Source organism: Mirounga angustirostris, unplaced genomic scaffold, assembly GCF_029215605.1.
Source record: "Mirounga angustirostris isolate CCGP_5_RB_7025 unplaced genomic scaffold, mMirAng1.0.hap1 SCAF_4, whole genome shotgun sequence".
Taxonomy (NCBI): Eukaryota; Metazoa; Chordata; class Mammalia; order Carnivora; family Phocidae; genus Mirounga; species Mirounga angustirostris.
Genome location: NW_026991712.1, coordinates 38,224,286 through 38,246,170, shown reverse-complemented (window position 1 = coordinate 38,246,170; position 21,885 = coordinate 38,224,286). Strand labels below are relative to the sequence as shown.

At 42.8% G+C, this 21,885-nt stretch overlaps 1 protein-coding gene across 5 annotated transcripts in view; it reads left to right on the top strand.

Annotated features, from left to right (window-relative positions):
- POP1 (POP1 homolog, ribonuclease P/MRP subunit) overlaps positions 1–21,442 on the top strand; it is a 37,432-nt gene extending 15,990 nt beyond the window's left edge. For 4 of the 5 annotated variants that reach the window (XM_045896174.3, XM_064588081.1, XM_064588082.1 and 1 more), the window contains 8 exons: positions 103–202; positions 3,166–3,277; positions 3,842–3,961; positions 9,089–9,201; positions 11,491–11,682; positions 13,074–13,228; positions 18,032–18,373; positions 19,234–21,442. In XM_045896174.3, the coding sequence (XP_045752130.1) occupies positions 103–202; positions 3,166–3,277; positions 3,842–3,961; positions 9,089–9,201; positions 11,491–11,682; positions 13,074–13,228; positions 18,032–18,373; positions 19,234–19,888 (1,789 nt within the window). In that variant the 3' untranslated portion in view covers positions 19,889–21,442. The remainder of the gene's footprint in view (positions 1–102; positions 203–3,165; positions 3,278–3,841; positions 3,962–9,088; positions 9,202–11,490; positions 11,683–13,073; positions 13,229–18,031; positions 18,374–19,233) is intronic. The other variant, XM_045896175.3, reaches the window with a different exon arrangement.
- Positions 21,443–21,885: the final 443 nt, after the last annotated feature.

The following is a 21,885-nucleotide window of genomic DNA, read 5'->3' as shown; positions in this document are numbered from 1 at the left end:
ACCCGCTGAACAGTTTTAGTGAAGACTTGCTCTGTTTTCACCAGTGGCTCAGACACTGTATATGATGGGAGTTTCCATCTTAAGACCTTTTCTCTCTTTCAGTGACTTGACGATGGAGATGAACAGGCTCCGGTTGATCGGTCCACTTTCCCACTCCATCCTGACTGAGGCACTAAAAGCTGCTTCTGTCCAGACCGTAAGAGTCAGTGTGACTGTGGTGCTTTATTCCACTCGTGTCCTTCTTTGCAAATTTGTGAAACCTAACATACTTCGGTAGCATTTGGGGCCATGGTCTATAAATGTTCATTTCTCTACCTCTGCTTATTATCAAATATGTCATCATCTTTCACTTCTAGGAGCACAGATCTCAGTGAATCTAATAAGTAAACTGACTTGTTCTTATTTAAATGCAGACTACCCTTGTAGTTTGTGAGTTTTGTGTTTTGTGGGTAACAGAGCCCTTAAAATTACTAAAAGTGTGTGCTGTTTTTTGTTTGTTTGTACTTGTTTGGTGCATATTTTCTGGAGCTAGTTTTTTTTTTTTTTTTTAGTTTAGTTTCATTTAAATTCATTAACATATAGTCTATTATTAGTTTCAGAGGTAGAGTTCGGTTGTATATAACACCCAGTGCTCATTACATCACGTGCCCTCCTTAATGCCCATCACCCACTTAACCCAAGCCCCCACTCTCCTCCCCTCCAGCAACCCTCAGTTTGTTTCCTATGGTTAAGAGTCTCTTACAGTTTGTCTCCCTCTCTGATTTTGTCTTGTTTTATTTTTCCCTCCCTTCCCCTGTGATCCTCTGTTTTGTTTCTTAAATTCCGCATATGAGTGAAATCATATGGTATTTGTTTTTCTCTGAGTGACTGATTTCACTTAACATAATACACTCTAGTTCTGTCCCCATCTAGTTCTATCCACTTGGTTACAAGTGCCAAGATTTCTTTTTTTTGGTGGCTGAGTAATATTCCATTGTATATATATACTACATCGTCTTTATTCATCTGTAGATGGACATCTGGGCTCTTTCCATAGTTTGGCTATTGTGGACATTGCTGTTATAAACATTGGGGTGCAGGCGCCCCTTTGGATCACTATGTTTGCATCCTTTGGATAAATAACTAGTAGGGCAATTGCTGGGTCATAGGGTAACTCTATTTTTAACTTTATGGGGAACCTCCATACTGTTTTCCAGAGTGGCTGCACCAGCTTGCATTCCCTCCAGCAGTGTACGAGGTTCTCTGGGGCTAGTTTTAAGGGTCTGTGATCCCTAAAAGCTTAAGAGCAATGTGTCTGGTGCGGCACTGTCCAACTTTCTGCAAGGATGATATTCTTCTGTGGCGCCGAGTCGGTAGCCGTTAGCCACACGTAGCTCTTGCACACTTGAAATGTGGCTAGGGTGACTGAGGAACTGAATTTGTACCTTCATTTAATTTTAATTAACTAGAAATTAAATAGAAATAGCTCTCTGTGGCCATTGGCTACCAAGTTGACCACACAGGTCTAGAGAGGAGCGATGAGGTTAGGAATCAGACACTCCGGGTTCAGATTCGGTTTGTTTCCCAGTGTTAGTGCAACTAACCCTTCCGTGCCAGTGCCTCTCACAGATTTGACAGGATCAGATAAGATGTTAGGTCGGAACAGATTTTGAGCTGTTAGAAGAAAGATACTTTAAAAATCAAAGGCTACTTCTGTCTCCCTCTCTGTTGCTTCCACACCGGCCTCAGCCACTGTGTCTCTTGCCTGCACACTGAAGCAGCTTCCTCACTTCCTCTGCTCTTCCTTCTTTTCACTCCATCCTCCATGCAGGAAACAGAATGATCTCTGAACAATTGATTCACATCATGTCATTTCCCCGATTAAAAGCTTTTGAACAGCTTCTTACTGTATTTGTGGTGAAACCCACAGCCCTTCACGTGACTGCATTCTCTTGTGCCTTCCTGCCTGTCTGGTCTGTCTCTCCACATCTGCTGCTCAGCCGTGCTGGCCTCTCAGGTCCTAGAATATGTCAGGTCTCCGCTCCCTTAAAGCCTTCACACCTGCTTTTTCTCTACCTGGCTGAACTTTCTGCCCCCACCCCCTCTCTGCTTTGCTAAACCTTCCTTATTCTTCAGATTTCAGCCTCTGTATCATTTCCCTCTGGAATCCCTTCCTGACCTTCAAGTTAAATGATATAAATTGTATTTTATTTCATTGCATTTTGCATATTTCCTCAGTTTATATGTCTAGATTCGCTTGTGTACTTATGCGATGTTCACATTGAGCTTGGTGACGGCAAGGACTCTGTCCCCAGTGCTTTTAGCTTGGCACAGAGTAGGGGCTCCACTCTAGCTAATCAGTTGCTCAGGGAGGATTTGAACCTAAGATGTTTGGTTCCAGAGCCTGTACTTTAAACCAACAAGCTATACTACCTGAGTTTCTGTGAGGTAAATAGCCCGTATATTAACAGGTTGCTTCTGTAGAATCAGTAGGAGCACATCCTCCTTCAGTGAACTTCAGTATGAATCATGGCTATAGGTTCTCTTTCTTGGTGTGCACCTGCTACTGAGGTGCTTTTTTTGTCTTTGTTTTGTTTTGTTTTAAGTTTTAATTTTTTTTATTCATTTAAATAATCTCTATACCCACCATGGGGCTCGGACTCATGACCCTGAGATCAAGAGTCGCACTCTCTTCCGACTGAGCCAGCCAGGCACCCCTGAGGTGCTTTTTGAAACCTTGCTCAATTCCTGGTTCTGTCTGGGAAAAATATAAGTAAAATATTTGTTTATCTTATTTGAAGTTTCTAGGAATAACGTAATTGTAAGATATCCGTTTGCCGCAGATTGCTTCAAACAGCATAGGTTTGGTTTTTCATGGGCGGGGAAGGTGTTACTGCTTAAATTGGTATGCACTTGGCAGTAGTGGGAGAGGAGCGAGGAGCAGGCCTCTTGTCAGGAGTGTGCGGAGAGAAGAACGTAGGGACCTCTCTGAAAACCAGGGCTGTGGGTTTTAGTGTATGAAATCTTGAGAGAAGTGTATGTCGTTGCCTCTAATTAGAAGAGTAGTTAGGCTGGTGTGAATTATTGTGTTAAATATGGTGGCAGTTGCCCACATCTGTCAACCACAACAAAATGATCAGGTCTGATTCATTATTTGTCTGGTGAATAGGAGTTGTTATTTTTCAGGAGGGAGAGGACACAGAGAAGGCGCCTCACCACTGGTGGACTGAAACCTGTAAGAATCCTGATAGCGTTTCCCTTCATCACAGACAAGAAGCCATTTTTGAGTTGTTGGGAGGTATTCAGAGGGAATACTGACTGGGTGGCTTGGGGAAGAAGGGCGGAGTGGGAAGTGGGCTAAAAGAGTGTTCTACAGTTGGGCTAACTACACGGAGCAGTGCTTTTTAACTTGTAACTCCTTGTCGTATTATGGCAAGAGAACACAGAAGAGAGGTGCCTGACTCAGTGCACATAGGAAGCTCTATTTGAGTTTCTGTTAGCATTCCGAATAACTGGCATTCTGATATGATAGGTAAACACGTAGACCAGGTACTAAACTAAGGTCTATACTTAGCTGTACACAATTAAGCTTGTGTGTGAAGCTACTGTAGTTATCACTGATGGAAATATACATGTTCGTGTTGTAAAATAATCTATTATGTTAATGTTTTTGGTAAGAAACATTACTGTTTACAAATGTTAATTTATTCTCTAAAAGTATTAATGGGACAGAAGAATATATGTTTTTTAATAGTTAGCCCAAGAAGAAATCTTTATTAAAAAATTTGAAGATACAAGCAAATATATATATATATTGTGAATGATGTAAAAGCTTGGTTTTTTGTTTTTGTTTTTGTTAAAGGAATAACATCACCAGCAGAAATTCCGGCCGGTACTATTTTGGGACTCACAGTTGGGGATCCTCGAATAAATTTGCCTCAAAAGAGGTCCAAAGTTTTGCCCAATCCAGAAAAATGCCAAGGTAAAGTTTCTAGAACACCCCTGGTTTTCGTTACCATTTTGAGTAGTTTAGTCCCATGAGAAGAGTTCTGACACCTCTGCATTAACTTCATTTGTAAAAAGTTAGGGTGATCTTTACCTGCCTCCCTTCCACGGTGATTATGACCAAAGGAGATGGTGTGTATGGAAGTATCTTTTAGCTAGGAGACATGTAGCCTGATCCTTATGTTCATTTTTTTTCCCTGAGTTCTTTTTTTTAGTATCTGGTAAAACCTGTCTTTCTGCAAACTGGGGTCTCTGAAAATGCCTGGCATTTCAGAATTTTAATTGTGAGGAAGGGATCTGCACCCGCAGTTGGTCTTGTGCTCATTGGAAGCCTCTGTCTGACCATACAGATGATCCAGGTTCGAATCCTGGCAAGGCCATCCCAGGTGCTGAAGGGTAAGATGTTTTGGTTTAGATTCAGTAGAGTGGCCTGTGGGAGGTTGTTGGGCGGGGGTGGCATCAGAAGGTGGGTAGGAGCCGGCTAAAATTTTAGTCTGATCTGGGATTTGCAACAGTGGTGATAATACCGCATTATATTTACTGTCATTTAAACACTATTAATTGGAAGAATCATTAAAATTACCTTCTGGATTTTGAGAGGAAAAATACAGGTATGTGTAGTAATAACTTCAGTTTTTTTTTTTTTAACATCCACATGTAGTTAATAGCTTATTATTAGTCTGTCAGAACATTACATGAAAGGTGGATTGGAAGAGAAAGAGGAGTTTGAAGATCTGTAGGCAGGTTAGTGAATTATGGAGCTTCAGACATTACTCAATGAGTTGTTGCCTCTTTTCTTTTTTAATGGCATTATTGGTGCAACCCTAAAAGTTGCAGTGTCGACTAAGTATTAAACGTTGACTGTCATAACTGCCTTAAAGCTGTAGTTTAAACTCCACTTACTTTCCCTCGCTGCTTCAGATCCTTTTTTGGAATGAGGCAGTTATGTATTAAATCCTTTTTAAGGCTTTTATCTTAATATGAATCAGTCCTGGGAAAATTAAAGTCTACCTTGAAACACATGATTTAATTTCTATAAAAGCCTACCATCTTGGTAGTCCTTGTGGTATTTTATTAAAACCTGTTTTAGGTAATTTCATTGAAGAAGTACTGGTACATGAGCTACATAAAGAAGTAAACTTTTTGAGGAGTTAGAATTATACCAGTATTCCTAACAAGTGTAACATATCATCTAGGATGATAATTTAAAACTTAAGTTAGAAATATACTTTGATGAGCTGTGTCAGTTAATAAAAGATTAATCCTTGGAAGAATCTCAATGTCATGATGATCGAAAACTTAATTCTCTGATGTACTTCCAGTTTCTCTTTCTATATCTGAAGTCATCCTCTGCCTATTTTGACTTGGACAAAACAGACCAATTTTGGTGCTACTTAAACTGTAAAGAAGGGTTTGCCTGATTTGGAGAACAAACCATCTTATGTGTACTGGGAATGAGAGGTTTCTGAAGAAAGGGAGTATATGACTGTGATATTGCGATATAATAAGAAATACGTATTTAGGTCATTGTGCAGCTGCCCCTTTCCTGGCATATAGCTCCTAAAATCCTTATAATTCCCTAAGTGATAACAGCCTTAAAGCCTGAAAAGCTAAAGGAGTGTCTTTTCTTATTCATAAAAGCCCCCTTAGTCACAACTTTTATGTTAATGAGGTGGAAAGTCTCTAGGGATGGTGGGCTGGTTACCGGGGGAATCAACCACACCAACCACAAGGTTAGAGGGTTGGAACTTCTCGGCCACTTCTACCCCTGCCCCACCCAGACCTGCTTCTGGGAGGGGGAACAGGGGCGAGAGCTTGAGTTTGATTGTCAACGGGCAATGCTTTAATCAATCATGCCTACTTGATTATGCCTCTGTAAAAATCTTATACAGTTGGGGTTCAGAGAAGTTCCAGTTTGCTGAACACTTGGAGGTGTTGGGAGGGTGGTGAGTCCAAAGAGGGCCAGGACCTCATTCCCTCATACCTTACCCTGTGCATCTCTTCCATCTGGCTCTTTCTGAGTTAAATCTTTTCATTTAAAAAAAAAAAGAAAAAACAGTAATGGAGTAAGTAAACTGTTTTCTTGAGTTCTGGGAGCCATTCTAGCAAATTTTACTGCATTTGAGGAGGGGATCATAGGTGAGACCAATTTCTAGCCATCTGCTCAGAAGTATAGGAGACCAGGGACTTCCAGCTGGCATCCAAAGAAGGGGCAGTCTTGTGGGACTGAGCCCTTAACCTGTGGGATCTGACACCCATCTCCAGGTAGGTTAGTGTCAGAATCGATGTGAATTGTAGGACACCCAGCTGGTGTTGCAGGACTGCTTGCCCTGGGGAAAATGGCTGCACATTTGAGTGTCAGAAGTATTGGGAGTAGAATAGCAAGACTGTAGAGAAGGAAGTAGTCTTTCAGTGAAGAACTTGAACTAAGGATGCATATTTTTAGATGCTTTGAAAAAGTTTACTTGATCATTTGATCCTTGATTTTGATTTGAATATTAATAATTTTTTTTTGCAAATCTTTTCAACTTAACAACAGCATTTCACTATGTAAGTAACTGGTTTTCCATGTGAGATTTTAAAATATAATTCCTGTTGTACTGTTATTTTAGGATGTATTCTCCTTAGCATCTGCTGATTTGCTCTGATAGATTATTTTAACTAGTCTTTGTCATCCAGAGATGAATTTACTTTAGAGAATGCTTTACATGTGCTCATGGGCTCTTTATATTCTTTCTCTTTATGTACTCTTTGACAGTGTGTACCCAAAACACAGGAAGAATCAATCAAGTTGCCTTTAGAGTGATAGGTGAAACCCTAGGCACCTTGAGAGCACTGAGCTGCGGTGACTTTGTGAAGTGTCCAATTATTGGTCATTTTGTACCGACTTACCTATTCGTGCTCTTGGGGAAAAAAGCCCTCATAGCTTCAGCTGGTCCCCTTTAACTGTTCTGCGTGTTTAATTTAAAATAGAGTGGATTTGAAGACTAACTTTGGTTTATTTGATTCCCAAATGAGGAAAACTTTAATTTCCTTTGCCTCCCTAAGGAAAACTTAAGAAAGTTGTAATTTAAAATTTGGCCATCTTCAAATACATTTAAGAAAGGAGAAAAACTATTTCCTTCAACCTTTAAGTTATTCTGCAGTTGTGTAGTAATTAGAGGCCTTTGCCTGGGTGTGAATGAAAATATGCTTTATTTGAGTCTTGGGCCAAGGATTTAGAATTACATTCAGAATCAATAGTCATTCTAGGCCCACTTAGGTACATGCTGACTCAGCTGGTAATATTCTTTTTTCCTCAGTACTAGACTCTTGACCTAAAAGGGCCTCTTCCCTTTGCCTTCAGACATACTCTGTTCTCTTTTAAATAGACTTTATATTTTAGAACAGTTTTAGGTTCACAGCAAAGTTGAGTGGAAGGAATAGAAAGTTCCTCTGTTCCCCTGCCCTCACATATGCACAGCCTCCATGAAGCTGTGCTGAGACATCATTGTCACCCAAGGTCTATAGTTTCCATCAGGGTTCACTCTTGGCGTTTTATATTCTGTGGGATTTGACAAACTTATAACAACATGAAGCCATCGTCATAGTATCATAAAATAGTTTCACTGCTCTAAAAATCTGTGCTCTGCCTATTCCTCCCTCCCTCTCTCTCTCTCCCCCCACCGCAAGCCATTGATCTTTTTACTGTCTTCATAGTCTTGTTTTCTAGAATGTCATCTCATTGGACTCATACAAAATGTAGCCTTTTCAGATTATCTTCTTTCACTATATAATAAGCATTTAAGGCTTCTCCATGTCTTTTCATGGCTTGGTAGCTCATTTCTTTTTAACCCCGAATGATATTCCATTGTCTGGATGTCCTACTTACGTTGTTTCATCTATTTATTTATTATTATTTTTTAGAATATTTGAAGGTGAGGTGGTCTTTCTGTGCCTTTATATCCTCAGTATCAGCCCTGTCTTTTGTAGAGTCTCAGTTCTGTCACTCACATCGTTGGCAGCTCTCCACAGGAAAGCAATTGTGGGTGGACAGAGGCTGTTTGAAACGGAGCCTGTTGGCTCCTAGACAGGCTCTGGGAGCTTTCACAGAACACAGCCCTGGTACTCGAGATGCTGTGGGTTATTGTCTCTGTGAGGGACACCAGCGGCCTAGAAGCAGTTTCTGCTTTAAGTAGCTTTGATCTCAGATCTTTTCATCAATGTAATATTCTCTATCTTTGTTCTCCCCTAAAATCTGTCACCTTAAGGCCCAGTCGCTTCCAACTTATTTTTTTTCCAGCCATCAGACCCACGCAGGTATGTGCCTTTGAGTGTGACCTTTCAATGTAGGCAGTTTAGACGTTAGCCAAAACACATGAATTGTCTGACTTTCTTTTTTCTTTCTTTTAATTTTTCAGTCCAAAAAATAGAGTTGGAAGATTTTCCCCTGTCTGATGTTTCAATGACTTCATGTAGGAAATCTCTTCTATCGATATATATGTTTATAATTGAAAAAGTTTCTCCTTTCTTCCCACTAGGGTACTTTTTGGCATGGTGCAGTTTAAAGGGACGAAACAATATATTTCACAGAAAATATGCTCATTCTAAAGGAATGAGAAAAACGTTTTACAGAAGGAATAAATAATGAAAAAGGATTATAAGAGACTTGAAATAATAGAGCAGAAGAAAAAGCTGATATCTGTTGGCTCACAACTGTTGGGCCAGGAATGATATAAAGAGCCCTGAAACCAGTAGTTAAAATATGGCTTGTACTGTCCTAGCACATTATAAAGAAATTGTTCACCCGTTCAGTGGTTTCTAGAATTTGGTTATCTTAAATATGGGATTAGGCAGTTATTTAGATGCAGCTGAACGTGATATTTATATCTTATACACTAAAAATAAATGTCAAAAAAATAAGTTTAGGAGCCTTTGCTCATTTGCAGATTATGAAACCAACTATAGGAGTAGCTTAGTTTCTAGTCAAATAAATTCTTCTAGAGAAGTTCAGTGAGCGCCTACAAAATATTTTCGTGTAACAGAAGGTCAACCGGCAATGTTTAGAGTTTGACTTCATTGAACTAAAGGATATAGTTTGAAGGCTTTTTCTTTTCCCTCTTAGATGAGAAAGTTAGACAGCTGCTTCTGGAGGGTGTACCTGTGGACTGTGCGCATAGCTTTGTTTGGAACCAAGCTATCTGTAAGAATGTCACAGAGAATAAAATCTCGGATCAGGTAACTAATGGTGTAAGGATTATTGGTCAAGTCCTGAAGACAGGGTGAAATTCCTCACTCTAGATGCTGTAAAAGTTTTCATCCTTTATAGAATCCCATAAACTTCCTTTTATTTTCGATTTATTGATCCCTTACTTAGGATTTTTTTCTGTTCTTAGAGAAGAAGAATCTCTAGAAAAAGTTACTACAAAGACTTTTTCTTAAAATGATAATTCCATGGTTTAAATACATGTTTTTCTTTTATTGTTTTCTTTTTCCCTTCAACGTTCTATCTTTAATTTCACAATGATTGAGCTCCTACCAGGACCAGGGATCATAGTAGATGATGGGATAGATGGCTAGGGTATGTTTGAGGAAGTACAGGTCAAAGAAGTCCAGAGAAGGGGTACCAAGCCCAGAATAGGGAAATTGGGGAAAACCTCCTGGATGGAGGAGCTGATATTTGGGCTGGCTCTTAGATGGGTGGACAGAATTAAACCAGACTTTTTGGGGGCCAGGAGCCAAGGCTGCAGTAAAGAAAAGGGTTGCTGGAAGTGAGACCAGTATGTCCAAGGGCCCAGGATGATGTGTTCAGTAATCTCTAAGTGGATCAGTAGCTTGGAGTTGAGGATGGGGCAGGAGATGAAGAAATAAATAGGGGCCAGAGCATAAGAGACCTTGAGGCATTTTAAGGATTTGGGCAGAGGACATAGCACACCATTGAAGGTTTTAAGCTGGGCCATGACATGATCAGATTTCACTCTGGAAGCACTGTGGAAGGTAGATTAGACTAAGAATGGGGGGAGGGGTGGAGAATCTGGAGAGAGGACTTGTGGTTGGATGGCCTTAAAAGAGACCCTGGAAATAGTCCTTAATTGAGGACATGATGGGGACCTGAGTTGAGGCGGTGTGGCTGGAGTGGAGGGCCTGGGGTTGAAGACATACTCCTGAAGGTAAATCTGACAAGACACAGTAGTTGATTGGATGGTGGGAAGTGGGAAAGGAGGAGACTTGTAGACTAGCTCCTAACAGCCTAGCTTAGATTTGGTACCTCAGGTAAAAGAGATCCAGAGCCTGATTTATCACTGTTGTATTCCCAGGTTCTAGAAGAGTGTTTGTCACATAAAATATACTCAGTAAATATCTGAATGGATGAGTAAATGAATGAAGAGCAAATATGTAAATGGATGAATGAGTGAGTCCCCCAGCTAGGTGGGGAACACACGAGGAGAGCGGATGCAGTAGGAAAGATGAATTCAATCCTGGATAAACTGGGTTGGAAGGTCATCAGGACTTCCCCAGAGTAGATGCCCAGGAGACAGGTTTTGATCCCAGGCGGAAAAGTCAGGGCTAAGGAGATGGATATTTTGGAGTTATTATCACCGTGTAGAGATGGTAGTGGAAACTCAACGAGAGGTGAAAAAGGAGAATCAGGACTTGGTCATGCTTGAGGAGCATCTGTGAGGTAGCAGGCCGACTTGGCCGCGTGGAGGCGGTCTCCTGTGTGTGTCTCCTGTGAGTGCTAGGCTTCTCTCCTGTCCGTTCATCTCTTTTTACAGTGGGCAAGACAAGTCCGAGAGGCTGTTGTTTACTGCTCCCTACAGTCCTCATAACAGTAATTTATAGCATCTTCTCTTTTAAATCTTTAAGACCTGGTGAGAAAATTTCTCAAGAGCCAGAGTGTTTTCCCACTTGCCCTTCCTTAAGAAGTTGTTTATTGTTTGCACCTTTTTTTTTTTTTACCTCCTAACAACAAATCTTAACCAAAGTAAATGTAGGGACTGAACATCAAAATATAAAACTAATCCTGACATAAGAGATTAGCAGAATGGATGTAGATTATTATATAACTTTGAATCATCTGGTATATTGCAGCTCAAATTAAAGATAATTTGGGGGGCGCCTGGGTGGCTCAGTCGTTAAGCACCTGCCTTCGCCTCAGGTCATGATCCCAGGGTCCTGGGATCGAGCCCCACATCATCGGGCTCCCTGCTCCGTGGGAAGCCTGCTTCTCCCTCTCCCACTCCCCCTGCTTGTGTTCCCTCTCTTGCTGTCTCTCTATCAAATAAATAAATAAAATCTTTAAAAAAAAGGATAATTTGGCATTTTCTACCAAAGCGATCGTATAGAGGAAAATCATTATAGGAAGAATACCAGGTATTGCAAATGGTTTCCATTTATTTATTGAGAACATTTTTTTCTTGTTTTTTGAAAGAGCATTTGACTTTCTAAAGCTGCTTATTGGGAGAGCCAGTAGAATCTCCCAGGAAATTAGGGTTGTTGGTCTTGAATTATTTTTTTCCGCTTTAGGATTTAAACCGGAAGAGAAGTGAATTGCTGGTGCCCGGGTCACAGCTTGTTCTAGGTCCCCAGGAATCCAGGATACCTATCCTTCTGATTCAGCAGCCAGGAAAGGTGACGGGTGATGAGCGACGAGGCTGGGGAAGCGGCTGGGACGTCCTGCTCCCGAAGGGCTGGGGCATGGCTTTCTGGATTCCATTTGTAAGTTCCTTTTCCATTCCCACTGTAACTGTGTAAAATACATTCCTAGTCCATTCCAAGTGCCAAAAGAGTTCCAGACTTCATGCCCCACTTAGAAATCGAGTGCTGTTTTTCTACCCCTAGAGCTATAATTCTGATACAAGATACTTCATAACATCCCCTGAGCCAGGTTGTCATTCATAAGAGTTGGGACAACATAAGTGTGAATTTTTGAGATTTTGAAAGTGTCCTGATTTTTGAATAGTAATGGCAATTACTATTGAGGTAGTTTTTGTTATGTGTGTACGTGTGTGTTTTTTTTACTCAAAAGAATTTGTTATAGTTTAAAAGCAGTTTTTGTAATTTTCTAATTTTTATAGATGTATAGAATACACTTTTTATTTTTTAAGTGCTGAACATGTATTTTCCTATTAACTGCAGCTAAAAATTTTATTAAAATCCAATGTGGTTTTTTTTCTTCTCGATAGTTTAAATATTACTTTGAACTAGAGAGTATAACAGACATGTAAGACTGTTAAATTCACATAGGTAATTAATTTTAGCAATTATGCCTAGTACAAGAGACATTCGGTTTATCATTTAAGAATGGGAATATTTCTTGGGCTCCTGACTGGCTCAATCGGTAGGGCATGCATCTCTTGATCTGGGGGTCGTGAGTTCAAGCCTCATGGTGGGTGTAGAGCTTACTTAATAAAAAATAATAGGGGCATCTGGGTGGCTTAGTGGATTAAGCATCTGCCTTTGGCTCAGGCTTCTCCCTCTCCCTCTGCCGCTCCTCCTGCTTGTGCTCTCTCTCTCTGCAAATAAATAAATAAAATCTTAATAATAATAATAAAAAGAATGGGAATATTTTTAAATAATTCTAATTTTTAAATTATGAGCTGTTTCAAGCATGCAAAAAAGTATAGATACTGATATAATGAATACCTGTGTACCCTTCACCCACCATCCAGCTTAAGAAATAAAACATTACAGATTTATTGGAAGCACTCTCTCCAGTTCCATTTCCCATCCTCCTTCTAAAAGAATCACTATTACTATTTTTGGTGTTTGTCACGACCTTGTCTATTTTTATAGCTTTATCAAGTATGCTTTGTATTCCCAAATAAAATAACTATATTCGACGTGTTTTTAAATGTTACATACCTCACCATATATATGCTTTTGCAACTTATTATATTCACTCAACGTTGAGATTTTTCCATGTCGATTGGTGAAGCTCTGTTTCATCATTTTTGCTATTGTATAACCCACTGTAGGATTATCTCACACTTACCCATTCTCTTTTTGATGGGCATTTAGGTTGTTTCCCATTTTCTCCATACAAACCTTAAGCACTAATTTTACTGTAAGTTGGTATGTTAATAGGATATCTTTGACATTTCTTTTAGATCTATCGAGGCGCAAGAGTTGGTGGGTTAAAAGAGTCTGTGGTGCACTCACAGTATAAAAGGTCACCTGACATTCCCAGTGATTTCCCAGACTGCCCAGCTGGGGTTGTGTTTGCTGAAGAGCAAGCCAAGAATCTCCTTGAAAAGTACAAAAGGTACGAAACCGGCTTCTCTAGTTTCCTAAGGTCTTACGAGGAAGGGAAGGGCCTACTCAGCGTTGGCCAGTGATATTTGGAATGGCTTTGGTAACTCTTATATAACGTGGAGTTTTCATAGACTTTTCCTTAAGTTCACATAATCAAGACATAATGAAGTTAGGAGATTGTCTTATATGTGGCTCTGGTGGGCCTGTCCAGGTTACAGACCCTACCCATGGTCATTTGCTTACGTTGATGATGGTGCATGCCTGAACTGTGGACCTGAGTTTCAGATGCTTGTTCGAGATTTACACTCCCAGCCCCTGTCCCCTCAAAATAGAATTTGTGTTTTTTTATGACCAGTTACAGAGGTAATACATATTTATGAATTTTTTTTTTTTTTTAAAGATTTTATTTATTTATTTGAGAGAAAGCACATGAGAGGGGGGAGGGTCAGAGGGAGAAGCAGGCTTCCCGCCGAGCAGGGAGCCCGATGCGGGACTCGATCCAGGGACTCCAGGATCATGACCTGAGCCGAAGGCAGTCACTTAACCAACTGAGCCACCTAGGCGCCCCATATTTATGAAATTTTAATGAAACTATGGCAGTGTGTAAAAATGCTTTGTAAACTGGTGTATTCCTTCCATCCAGAGAGAGAAGTACTATTTTTACATTTTGGTATCTATCCATCTAGACTTCTTTTTCTTTTCTTTTCTCTTACTGGGGGAGTGGCCAGCGAAGGGCTTTACGTCTTTTATCCTGTGAAGCGCATGCTGCTGTTGAGAGCCTGGATCTCCTACTCGGCCCTGGGGTCCCAGAAGCACAGAGACTCTCTTGTTTGTAGTGGCATCTAGCCAGTGCCTGGTGCATGGTGTCCTTAATAACTCTTTGTTGACTGATGAATGAGGAGATGGTGGGATGTTGTAGTTCCTTGACCAGGAGCCCCATGACTGTGCTTTCCTGTTCACCGCTGCAACCACAGAGGCAGGCAGTGCTAGGTTTTCAGACTTTGTTGAGTGACGGGTGAATGAGTGAGTGGAAGGACAGGGATACTTTCCTGGATTGCTGGCTTACGGGCTCTTGCAGTGATCGTGTATTTTGTGCCACCCAGAATATGTAGCAGAGTCTTCTATGTGTTTGTTAAGTAATAATTGACAATAATATTTATTTCTCACCCTTTAGATTTCTTTACCCATACGAATCTTTCTTAGGTACAAATTTTTTTGCAAAAGGATTATATTACATATACTATTTCAAAACCTGCTCTTTTTATTTAGCTATCTATTATGGATAGTTTTCCCATATCAGTAAATGTGACTCTAAACCAAGTATTGGCAAACTTTTTTTGTAAAAGGCCAGATGATAAATATTTTTGGCTTTGTGGGCCCTTTGGTTTCCATGGCAGCCACTCAGCTCAGCTCTGCCTTGTGGCACAAAGACAACCACAGATGCCACATAAATGAATGGGCATGGCTGTGGGCCAGCCTCATTCTGTTCATGGACACACAAGTTTGAATCTCATATAATTTCATGTGTCATAAAATAATTCTTTTTTTTTTTTTTTAACCATTTCAAAACATAAGAGCCATTCTTAGCTCATGGGTGATATCAAAGCAGACAGTTGCCCAGGTTTGGCGTGAGTCATCATCTGCCAACCCTTGCTCAAAACAGAACTGAACAGTTGCATCCAGGACTCCCGTATGGATGAACTGTAATTCCTCAGTGGCCCTTTAGGCTATTTCTAATTTTTTGCTATGCGCTTCTGTGAACAGCTTTCCATATGCATCTTTACCTGTTTGTCTGATTTATTCATTCATTTAACACGTTTATTTAGGGCCTACTATGTGTCATACACCTTCTAGACACTGGGGCTACCTCAGGGGAAGGCAAGTAAAATCTGTTCCTTTCCTCATGGAGCTTATGTTCTGGATGGAGGCACATGTTTCTAGGCTGGTGGGAGGGATCCCGCAGAGGGGAGGGAGGCTAACATTGCAAGAGCAAAGCCCTTGAGTGGGGAAGTGGGGGTGGTATTCCATAGGCTCAGGCTCAGATCGCTCATTTCGGTAGGCTGGAAGGCTGACTCTGAGATATGAATACAGATTTAGGTAGGGTAGACTCTGGCCCAGAGATTAGGTAGAACTCTCCTGTTGGTGATGGTCTTCTCAGTGAAAAAAGAGGTGAGGTTATCATTTAGGAATAAGAAGGGGAGAGAGGCTGTTGGAGATTCGAGGAGAGAGGAATCAATATAGACCGTTTTCCAGAAGCGCAGAAGATAGAATTGACTAGAGAAATGTCAGAGAGTGCAATTGAGTTTCATGTTTACAGTAAGACCATTCAGGGCTTCTGGGTATTCTTCCCCAGCCCTGTTCTGCTGATCCAGGGCTGGCATGGGGTAGGTGGAGGGCTGGATGTAACCAGGGTGGGCTTTGCCAGGGGGAGGGAGTTGAGGGTGCATGTAAGGGAGTGACTGTCCTACAAACCGGAGAGTTTAAACTCAAGAAGAGATGGGTGAGGGGTGCCTAGGTGGTTTAGTCAGTGAAGCGTCTGCCTTCAGCTCAGGGCATGATCCCGGGATCCTGGGATCAAGTCCCACATCAGGCTCCCTGCTCAGCAGGGAGCCTCCTTCTCCCTCTCCCTCTGCTGCTCCCCCTGCTTGTACTCTCTCTCTCTCTGTCTGTCAAATAAATAAATCTTAAAAAAAAAACAAGAGATGTGCGAGAACGGTGGGGAGCTGTGAGGAGATTGTAAAGGAGTAGTAAGTTCCGATGCTTGAGGAGCTGTGGTGGGGGAGGGGTAAACGGGCTGGAATGGAAGGCCTCACTCTGAGGGTAGATACTTGAAATTGAGACTTTAAGGTGGAGCAGGTGATGGCAGTGACCAAAACGAAGATGCGACCGGGAGAGTGGGTGTCTAGGGTGAAGTAAAAGATGGGAAATGAGGACATGAAGTTTCTGGTAGGCCAGGGCGTTAGAAGGCTGATCTACATAGATGCGGAAGCCGCTGAGTGACAAGAGTCAAGATGGAGGGGAAGACGGTGTGGCAGGTGGAGGGGGTGTGTGGGCAGCTGATGGAGGACCTGGCTGAGGAAGGAGAGCCTGTGGTCTGCTGAGGGCGTGTGCTTAGGGGGAGCTGTGGTCTTGGAGGAGGAAGGAGAAAAGTGGTCTGGGGGCGTCAGGAGGACATCTGCCCCCCTTAGACTAAATCCCATAAATAAGATTTCTGGTTTAAAAAAAAAAGATACACACCCCAGGAATTTTTTGTACTATGGACAAACTGCTATTTATATTAATTTAGGATTTCGTTAGTATCCTCAAGTTAGAAGCGTGCCTGTTTTCCCTCTTCCCAATAACATAGGATATTACCAGCTTTTAATATTGATAAAAGTGTTGGGTGGAAAAAGTGACATCTTACTGTTTTAATTTTTTGTTTGTTTACGAGTGATGTTGAATACTTTTAAGCATTTTTCACCATTTTGTTTTTCTTTCTTTCTTTTTTTTTTTTTTTGGTAAATAGCTCATTTATTTCCATTTAAAGGTCTTCAGGTGAAGCAAGTACCCTGGGAGTATTTTTTACCAGCTGTCCCTCTTGGGAGGCCAGAACACATTTGGTTCAAACTCCAGAGTAGAGGCTCAAACCAATCTCCCAATTAAGTCTGCGGGTTCATGTCCATCTGGGGCCCTGGGGCATGGCGCATAGTAAGAAGCATGTGAGGGAAGGAATGTCAGGGCTTGTCCCACAGGAGACTCTCAGTCTGAGGAGGGTTTCTGGGACTCCCTAAGAGTCCCCCAGCCCAGAATGGCCAATAGCCCAGCTGCTCCCTCCCTTTTGGGGACCTGGTTCTCTTTAGCTTGTGGTATTTCTCAAAGGTTCTCCTTCTTTCATACATTGCTGAAAAAAGTCAATTGCCCTCACCCTGTGAGTTTGGAAATCTCTCTCAAAATTGCAAATGCTAATAGTCTTTGCTTTAGCAGTTCCATTCCAAGCACTTACCCTGCAGATATACTTGTGCTTGTGTGACATGTTCAAGGTCATTCATTGCGGCATTGTTTGTAGAAGCGAAAGTGTGAAAATACCAAAATGTCCTGCAATAGGGGACTATCTAAATCAACCAGGGTATAATCCAGCAGTCGAATAGGATAGGCAGCCTTTTACAAAAGATTGAGGGATCTCTTCATGTACTCGTATGAAATGATCTCCAAGGTACTTTGTGAAATGAAAACAGTTAAGCAAGAAGTACTGTATCTGGTATGTCACCGCTTGTGTAAAATAGGTAAAAAAAAATGGGAAGAAATATGTACATATCTGCACATATGTCCATAAAATGTCTCTGGAAGGATATATTATGAAACAGATAATGATGTGGTCTCCTATAAGGCAGCTGGGTCATTTATTTCCTTCTAAAGGTCTCCGAGTGAGGCAGGTACCCCAGGGGCGCTTTTCACCAGCTACAGGTCAGGTGGGGGAGAAACTTCACCGCCACCCCTTCTGTTCCCTTCGAACTTAGAATGCTGTCATGTGCAGGGACATCGCAGTACGACTCCAGGGGCACCGTGAGCTTGCAGTCTTTCAGGAAGGGCACCCCCTAGAGTTGTGCAGTGGCCACATGGGGCCACTTTGCTGGGTGTATTACCTTTTGAAAGTAAAACCGAAGGAAACAAATAAGCTTGGCCAGTAGAGTTGGTTGTTATTATCATATTTCTTGGAAAACTATGTTTTGTAGGTTTGTTTTTCAAGTAGAGATGTAGTGCAATGGCCATAATTATTTTAATGGTACCGATCCTAAATTGTTCAAAATTGGTTGTCCTCCTTGATTTTCACTAGGCACCCTCCTGCAAAACGGCCCAACTATGTGAAGCTTGGCACCCTGGCACCTTTCCGCTATCCCTGGGAGCAGTTAAGTCAGGAGTGGGAGTTAAGAGTCAGGGCCCAAGAGAAATCTTCTGGAGCCTCCTCTCCAAGTGGCGAGGAGAGTGACTTGAGGAGAGACAAGTTGTCTTGCGCTCCCACACCTGAAAACACGGATCCGCGGTCTGATGAAGGGGGCTCATCTCAGAGCAGCTCCAGCAAGCCCCGAGCAGGGGTGGCCACAGAGTGCCCGGCCCAGCTGGGGACTGAGTGGGTAGCGGGCCAGGATGCCACCGGCAGTCTCCCCTGCGTTCTGCGGTAAGTGCCCACGACCCCCAGTGCGGGTTAGATTGTTCTCCTCCTGAGCAGGCTACAGGATGTAAATGTTCTCATTTTTCCTTTATGCAAAGCCCGAGGGAACATCTGGGCTCTCTGGGGGGGCAAGCCAGTCCTCCTGTGTCTCACAGAGAGCCTGGGGACACAGCCGAGTCACATTTGATTTGGGGCACGATACCAACTGACCAGGTGACTTAAAGTATTGTCATCCACAGACATAAACCAAGGCAGTTGTTTTCTATTTCATTTAGTCTTTGCTGACAAAGTCGTCCCCCTGCGAGGGACGTTCCCTCGGCGAACTCTGAGCAAGCGTTCTTCCCTTTACATCCCTAAAGTCGATTTCTTCTGGCTCCTTTTGAATGACCTGAGTTTAGGAGTGACCCGGTGCCCCACCGTCCTGTCGGAGGGCCCACTGTACGAAGTGTGTTCCTGGCTGCCTGCTCCATGGTGCTTCACTTACCCTCTGTTCTGTGCTTCAGGTTTTAGAAAGTGCTCCTCCCTCTTTGCCTTGTACTTCTTTTCTGTGCAGTAACTTCCTAGTTTCCTATCCTTCCTTCATTCCATAGGACTGTCTCTCGCAGCCTTAGATTCTTATTTTTCTCTACCTTCAGCTTCTGAAACCTTTAGTCCTTCAGCATCTAAGAATAGTAGACACATAAGAAAAATATCCTGACAAAGATGTATTAATGTCTGTTTTCAATTTAAAAAAAAATTACCGTTTTGACGCTTTCCCACATAGAGTATAAAAAAATCAAGTTAACTCCAACAGTACCCAATCTTCTGATTGCGTGTTTTCTCTCCGAACAAAATCTCCTCAAACGTGTGTCTCCCACTTCACGTAGGAGTAGGAAATGGCTGAAGCAGCTGTCGACCTGGTGTGGGCCCAGCTCCAGGGACAGGTGGGCAGCCCAGCGGGCTCCTGGCAGCGGGCAGCCAGCACCAACCAGAGCGGCCTGCCTGTCCCTCCTGGACCACTTCCCCAGGGCCCTGGTGTGGGTCAGCCTGGCCCTGCTGAGGAAGGGCAGCCCCGAGCCACACTCCATGATCTGTGTGCCAGCCGAGGAGGACATCCTCCAGCTCCGTCGGGATCGGCTGTACTGTGGGCCCCAGGAACCCAAGCACAGCGACCCCTTCAAGAGCGAGATCCGGAAACAGAAAGAGAAGAAGAAAGTACAGAAGAGGCAGAACCAGGCGCGTGCTGAGCCTGAGGGTCTGGCTGGGGCGCACCCTGCAACCGGGCACCCAGCTCTGACCCTGGGCTTGTGGTCAGGCCCCCTCCCGGTGCTGACTTCTCACTGCTCCCGAGTTCTCCTCGGCTTTGTCACGCAGGGAGACTTTTCCATGGCCGTCGGCAGCGGAGAAGGCCTGGGGTTTGTTAGCTTGACGGGCTTGCTGGATATGCTGTCCGGCCAGGCGGCAGCGGAGAGGGGCCTCGTGTTGCTGAGGGCACCTGCCTCCCCGCAGTATCGGTTTGCGAGAGTGGCCGTGGAGGTGTGAGCGCCGGTGCGCGTCCTGGCAACGGAGACCTGCTAACTGTTTACCAAGTCCCCCCATTGGAGAGTTGTGTTGTTGCCATCTTCTGCTTTGAAATAGCACATGAAGTTCCTTGGAAACGAGAATGAAGATGATGTATGATGCAAATGATGGAATACTGACACCATTCCCGCAATCCATGGTAATCTCATGGATTTCCTCCATCTTTCCTCGTCTTTGCTGTAACACTTGAAAGTGATTTGGCATGGATAGCCAAAAGCTTTTATATTTTGATTTCTCGGTCTGTGTCATTCTTGCTGAAAAGAGATTCTGTATGTTTTCTTGTTCCTTTTTTATCAGGAACAAAGGGCTGTCAAGTGTATTTGAAAAGCCTTGTAGACACGGGATAAGCAACAATGGTTGTTTAATGGCTTGATTGTTACAGGAGAGGGAAAGGCTCCCTTGGTCTCTGTGCATGACATAGGGTTCCCCCATCTGGACCATGTTCGAGTCTGTCCCCGAATCAGCATGCCTAACACTTGACACCATGTGGAAGGAAACCATGGAAAATTGATTGCTGCCTATTTTCAGGCAGGCTCAGTGTAGGGCAGAAGTGTTGGGGCGGAATCAGAATGGGGCTCTGATCTTTAGGACCCACTGTCCTCTTTGCTGTTGACCAACAAGCACATGATCCTAGGAGTTACTTGGTTTTTCTGTGCTTTTGTTTCTGCAAAAAATTTTTCCAAGCCATAGAGGATGGTTTCTCAAAATATGTTCTATGAAATGTGTTATCTAAAAAAAAAAAAAGAAAAGATTCTAACATCAGATTGATTTGGGAAACTGGGTTAAACAAAGCTAAGCATTTCTTTTTAAGGGATTTCTAGAACCTTCCATGTGATAACATGCATTGTGCCTCTCCAGGAAGTGGATAACAGCCTACAGTATTTTCTAAATCTTTTGATTCCCGAACTCCTTTTGCAGGGAGAACTTTGTAGGACCAGTGTTTTCAGGGACACACTTTGGGGAACACGGCTGTTCAGTGCAGTCCTTACCTCTGCAAGGCGATGATTAAAACGACAAGCCTCTTTCGGACACTCATGCAGTCACGATGTCCACCTGGCATTTGAGCGGGTTCTCATCCTGTCCCACACAGGAGTGCAGTCATTGCTTTTTTTGCTTGCGGAGAAACTAGGTGCTCATTCACTTTTAGTTACACTGCACATCTCACACCCTCAGACCCTTGCCTTCCTACCACACATTTCTAGCAGAGCTTGAATGGGGTTTGTTTTTTTTTTATTTAAATGTACAGTTAGGCGTTATTTTGTGTAAATGTATTGGGCTTTTGCAGTCGCACTTGGTAGAAATGTCTCCGGGGCAGACAGGGTGCGGAGAGAGAGAGCACGGATTACAGGAGCTAATGAAATGTCTGATGTGTTTCCTCTCACCGTGCCTCTGGGTGTATTTGTGTCCAACCCAAATGAGAGAGGAAAAAAAACAAAACAAAAAAAAAAACAGTCTAACTTAGCGGTGTCTGTAAACAGAATAAAATGTCACCTGATGTTCAGTTGTGAATGTTTATTGGGCCATTCCTCGTTTGTTTTCTTGGCTCTAAGCTGCTTCATCTGTGCCTTAGCTTGCTGGATGACGGAAGTCGGAGCGTGCTGTGAGTCACCTAACCTCATTCTGTGCACCCTGCCTGCACTCAGGACAGAGGCCAGGGCACCCTTACTCTGCTTTGTGGTAGGAGGCCGAAGAACTATGTGCTGAACGGCTAGACTTGTGTTTCCCAAAATCTGTTGGTGGGAGGGCTGGTCCCTGGAGATGTTTCCTGAAAAGTGATGGCCAGATAAATTTGGGGAGAGCTGTAGTCCACATTCTCCCACTGCAGATTCACAATGCGTGAGTGTAGTCAAGGCCCTGCAGATACCTGCAGGAAGGAAATCAATCAGTCTTTCACAGAACTCCCCCACTCCCCCATTTTTCTTCTTTTCACATACGTGTTGTCCAGAGAACACTAGTTT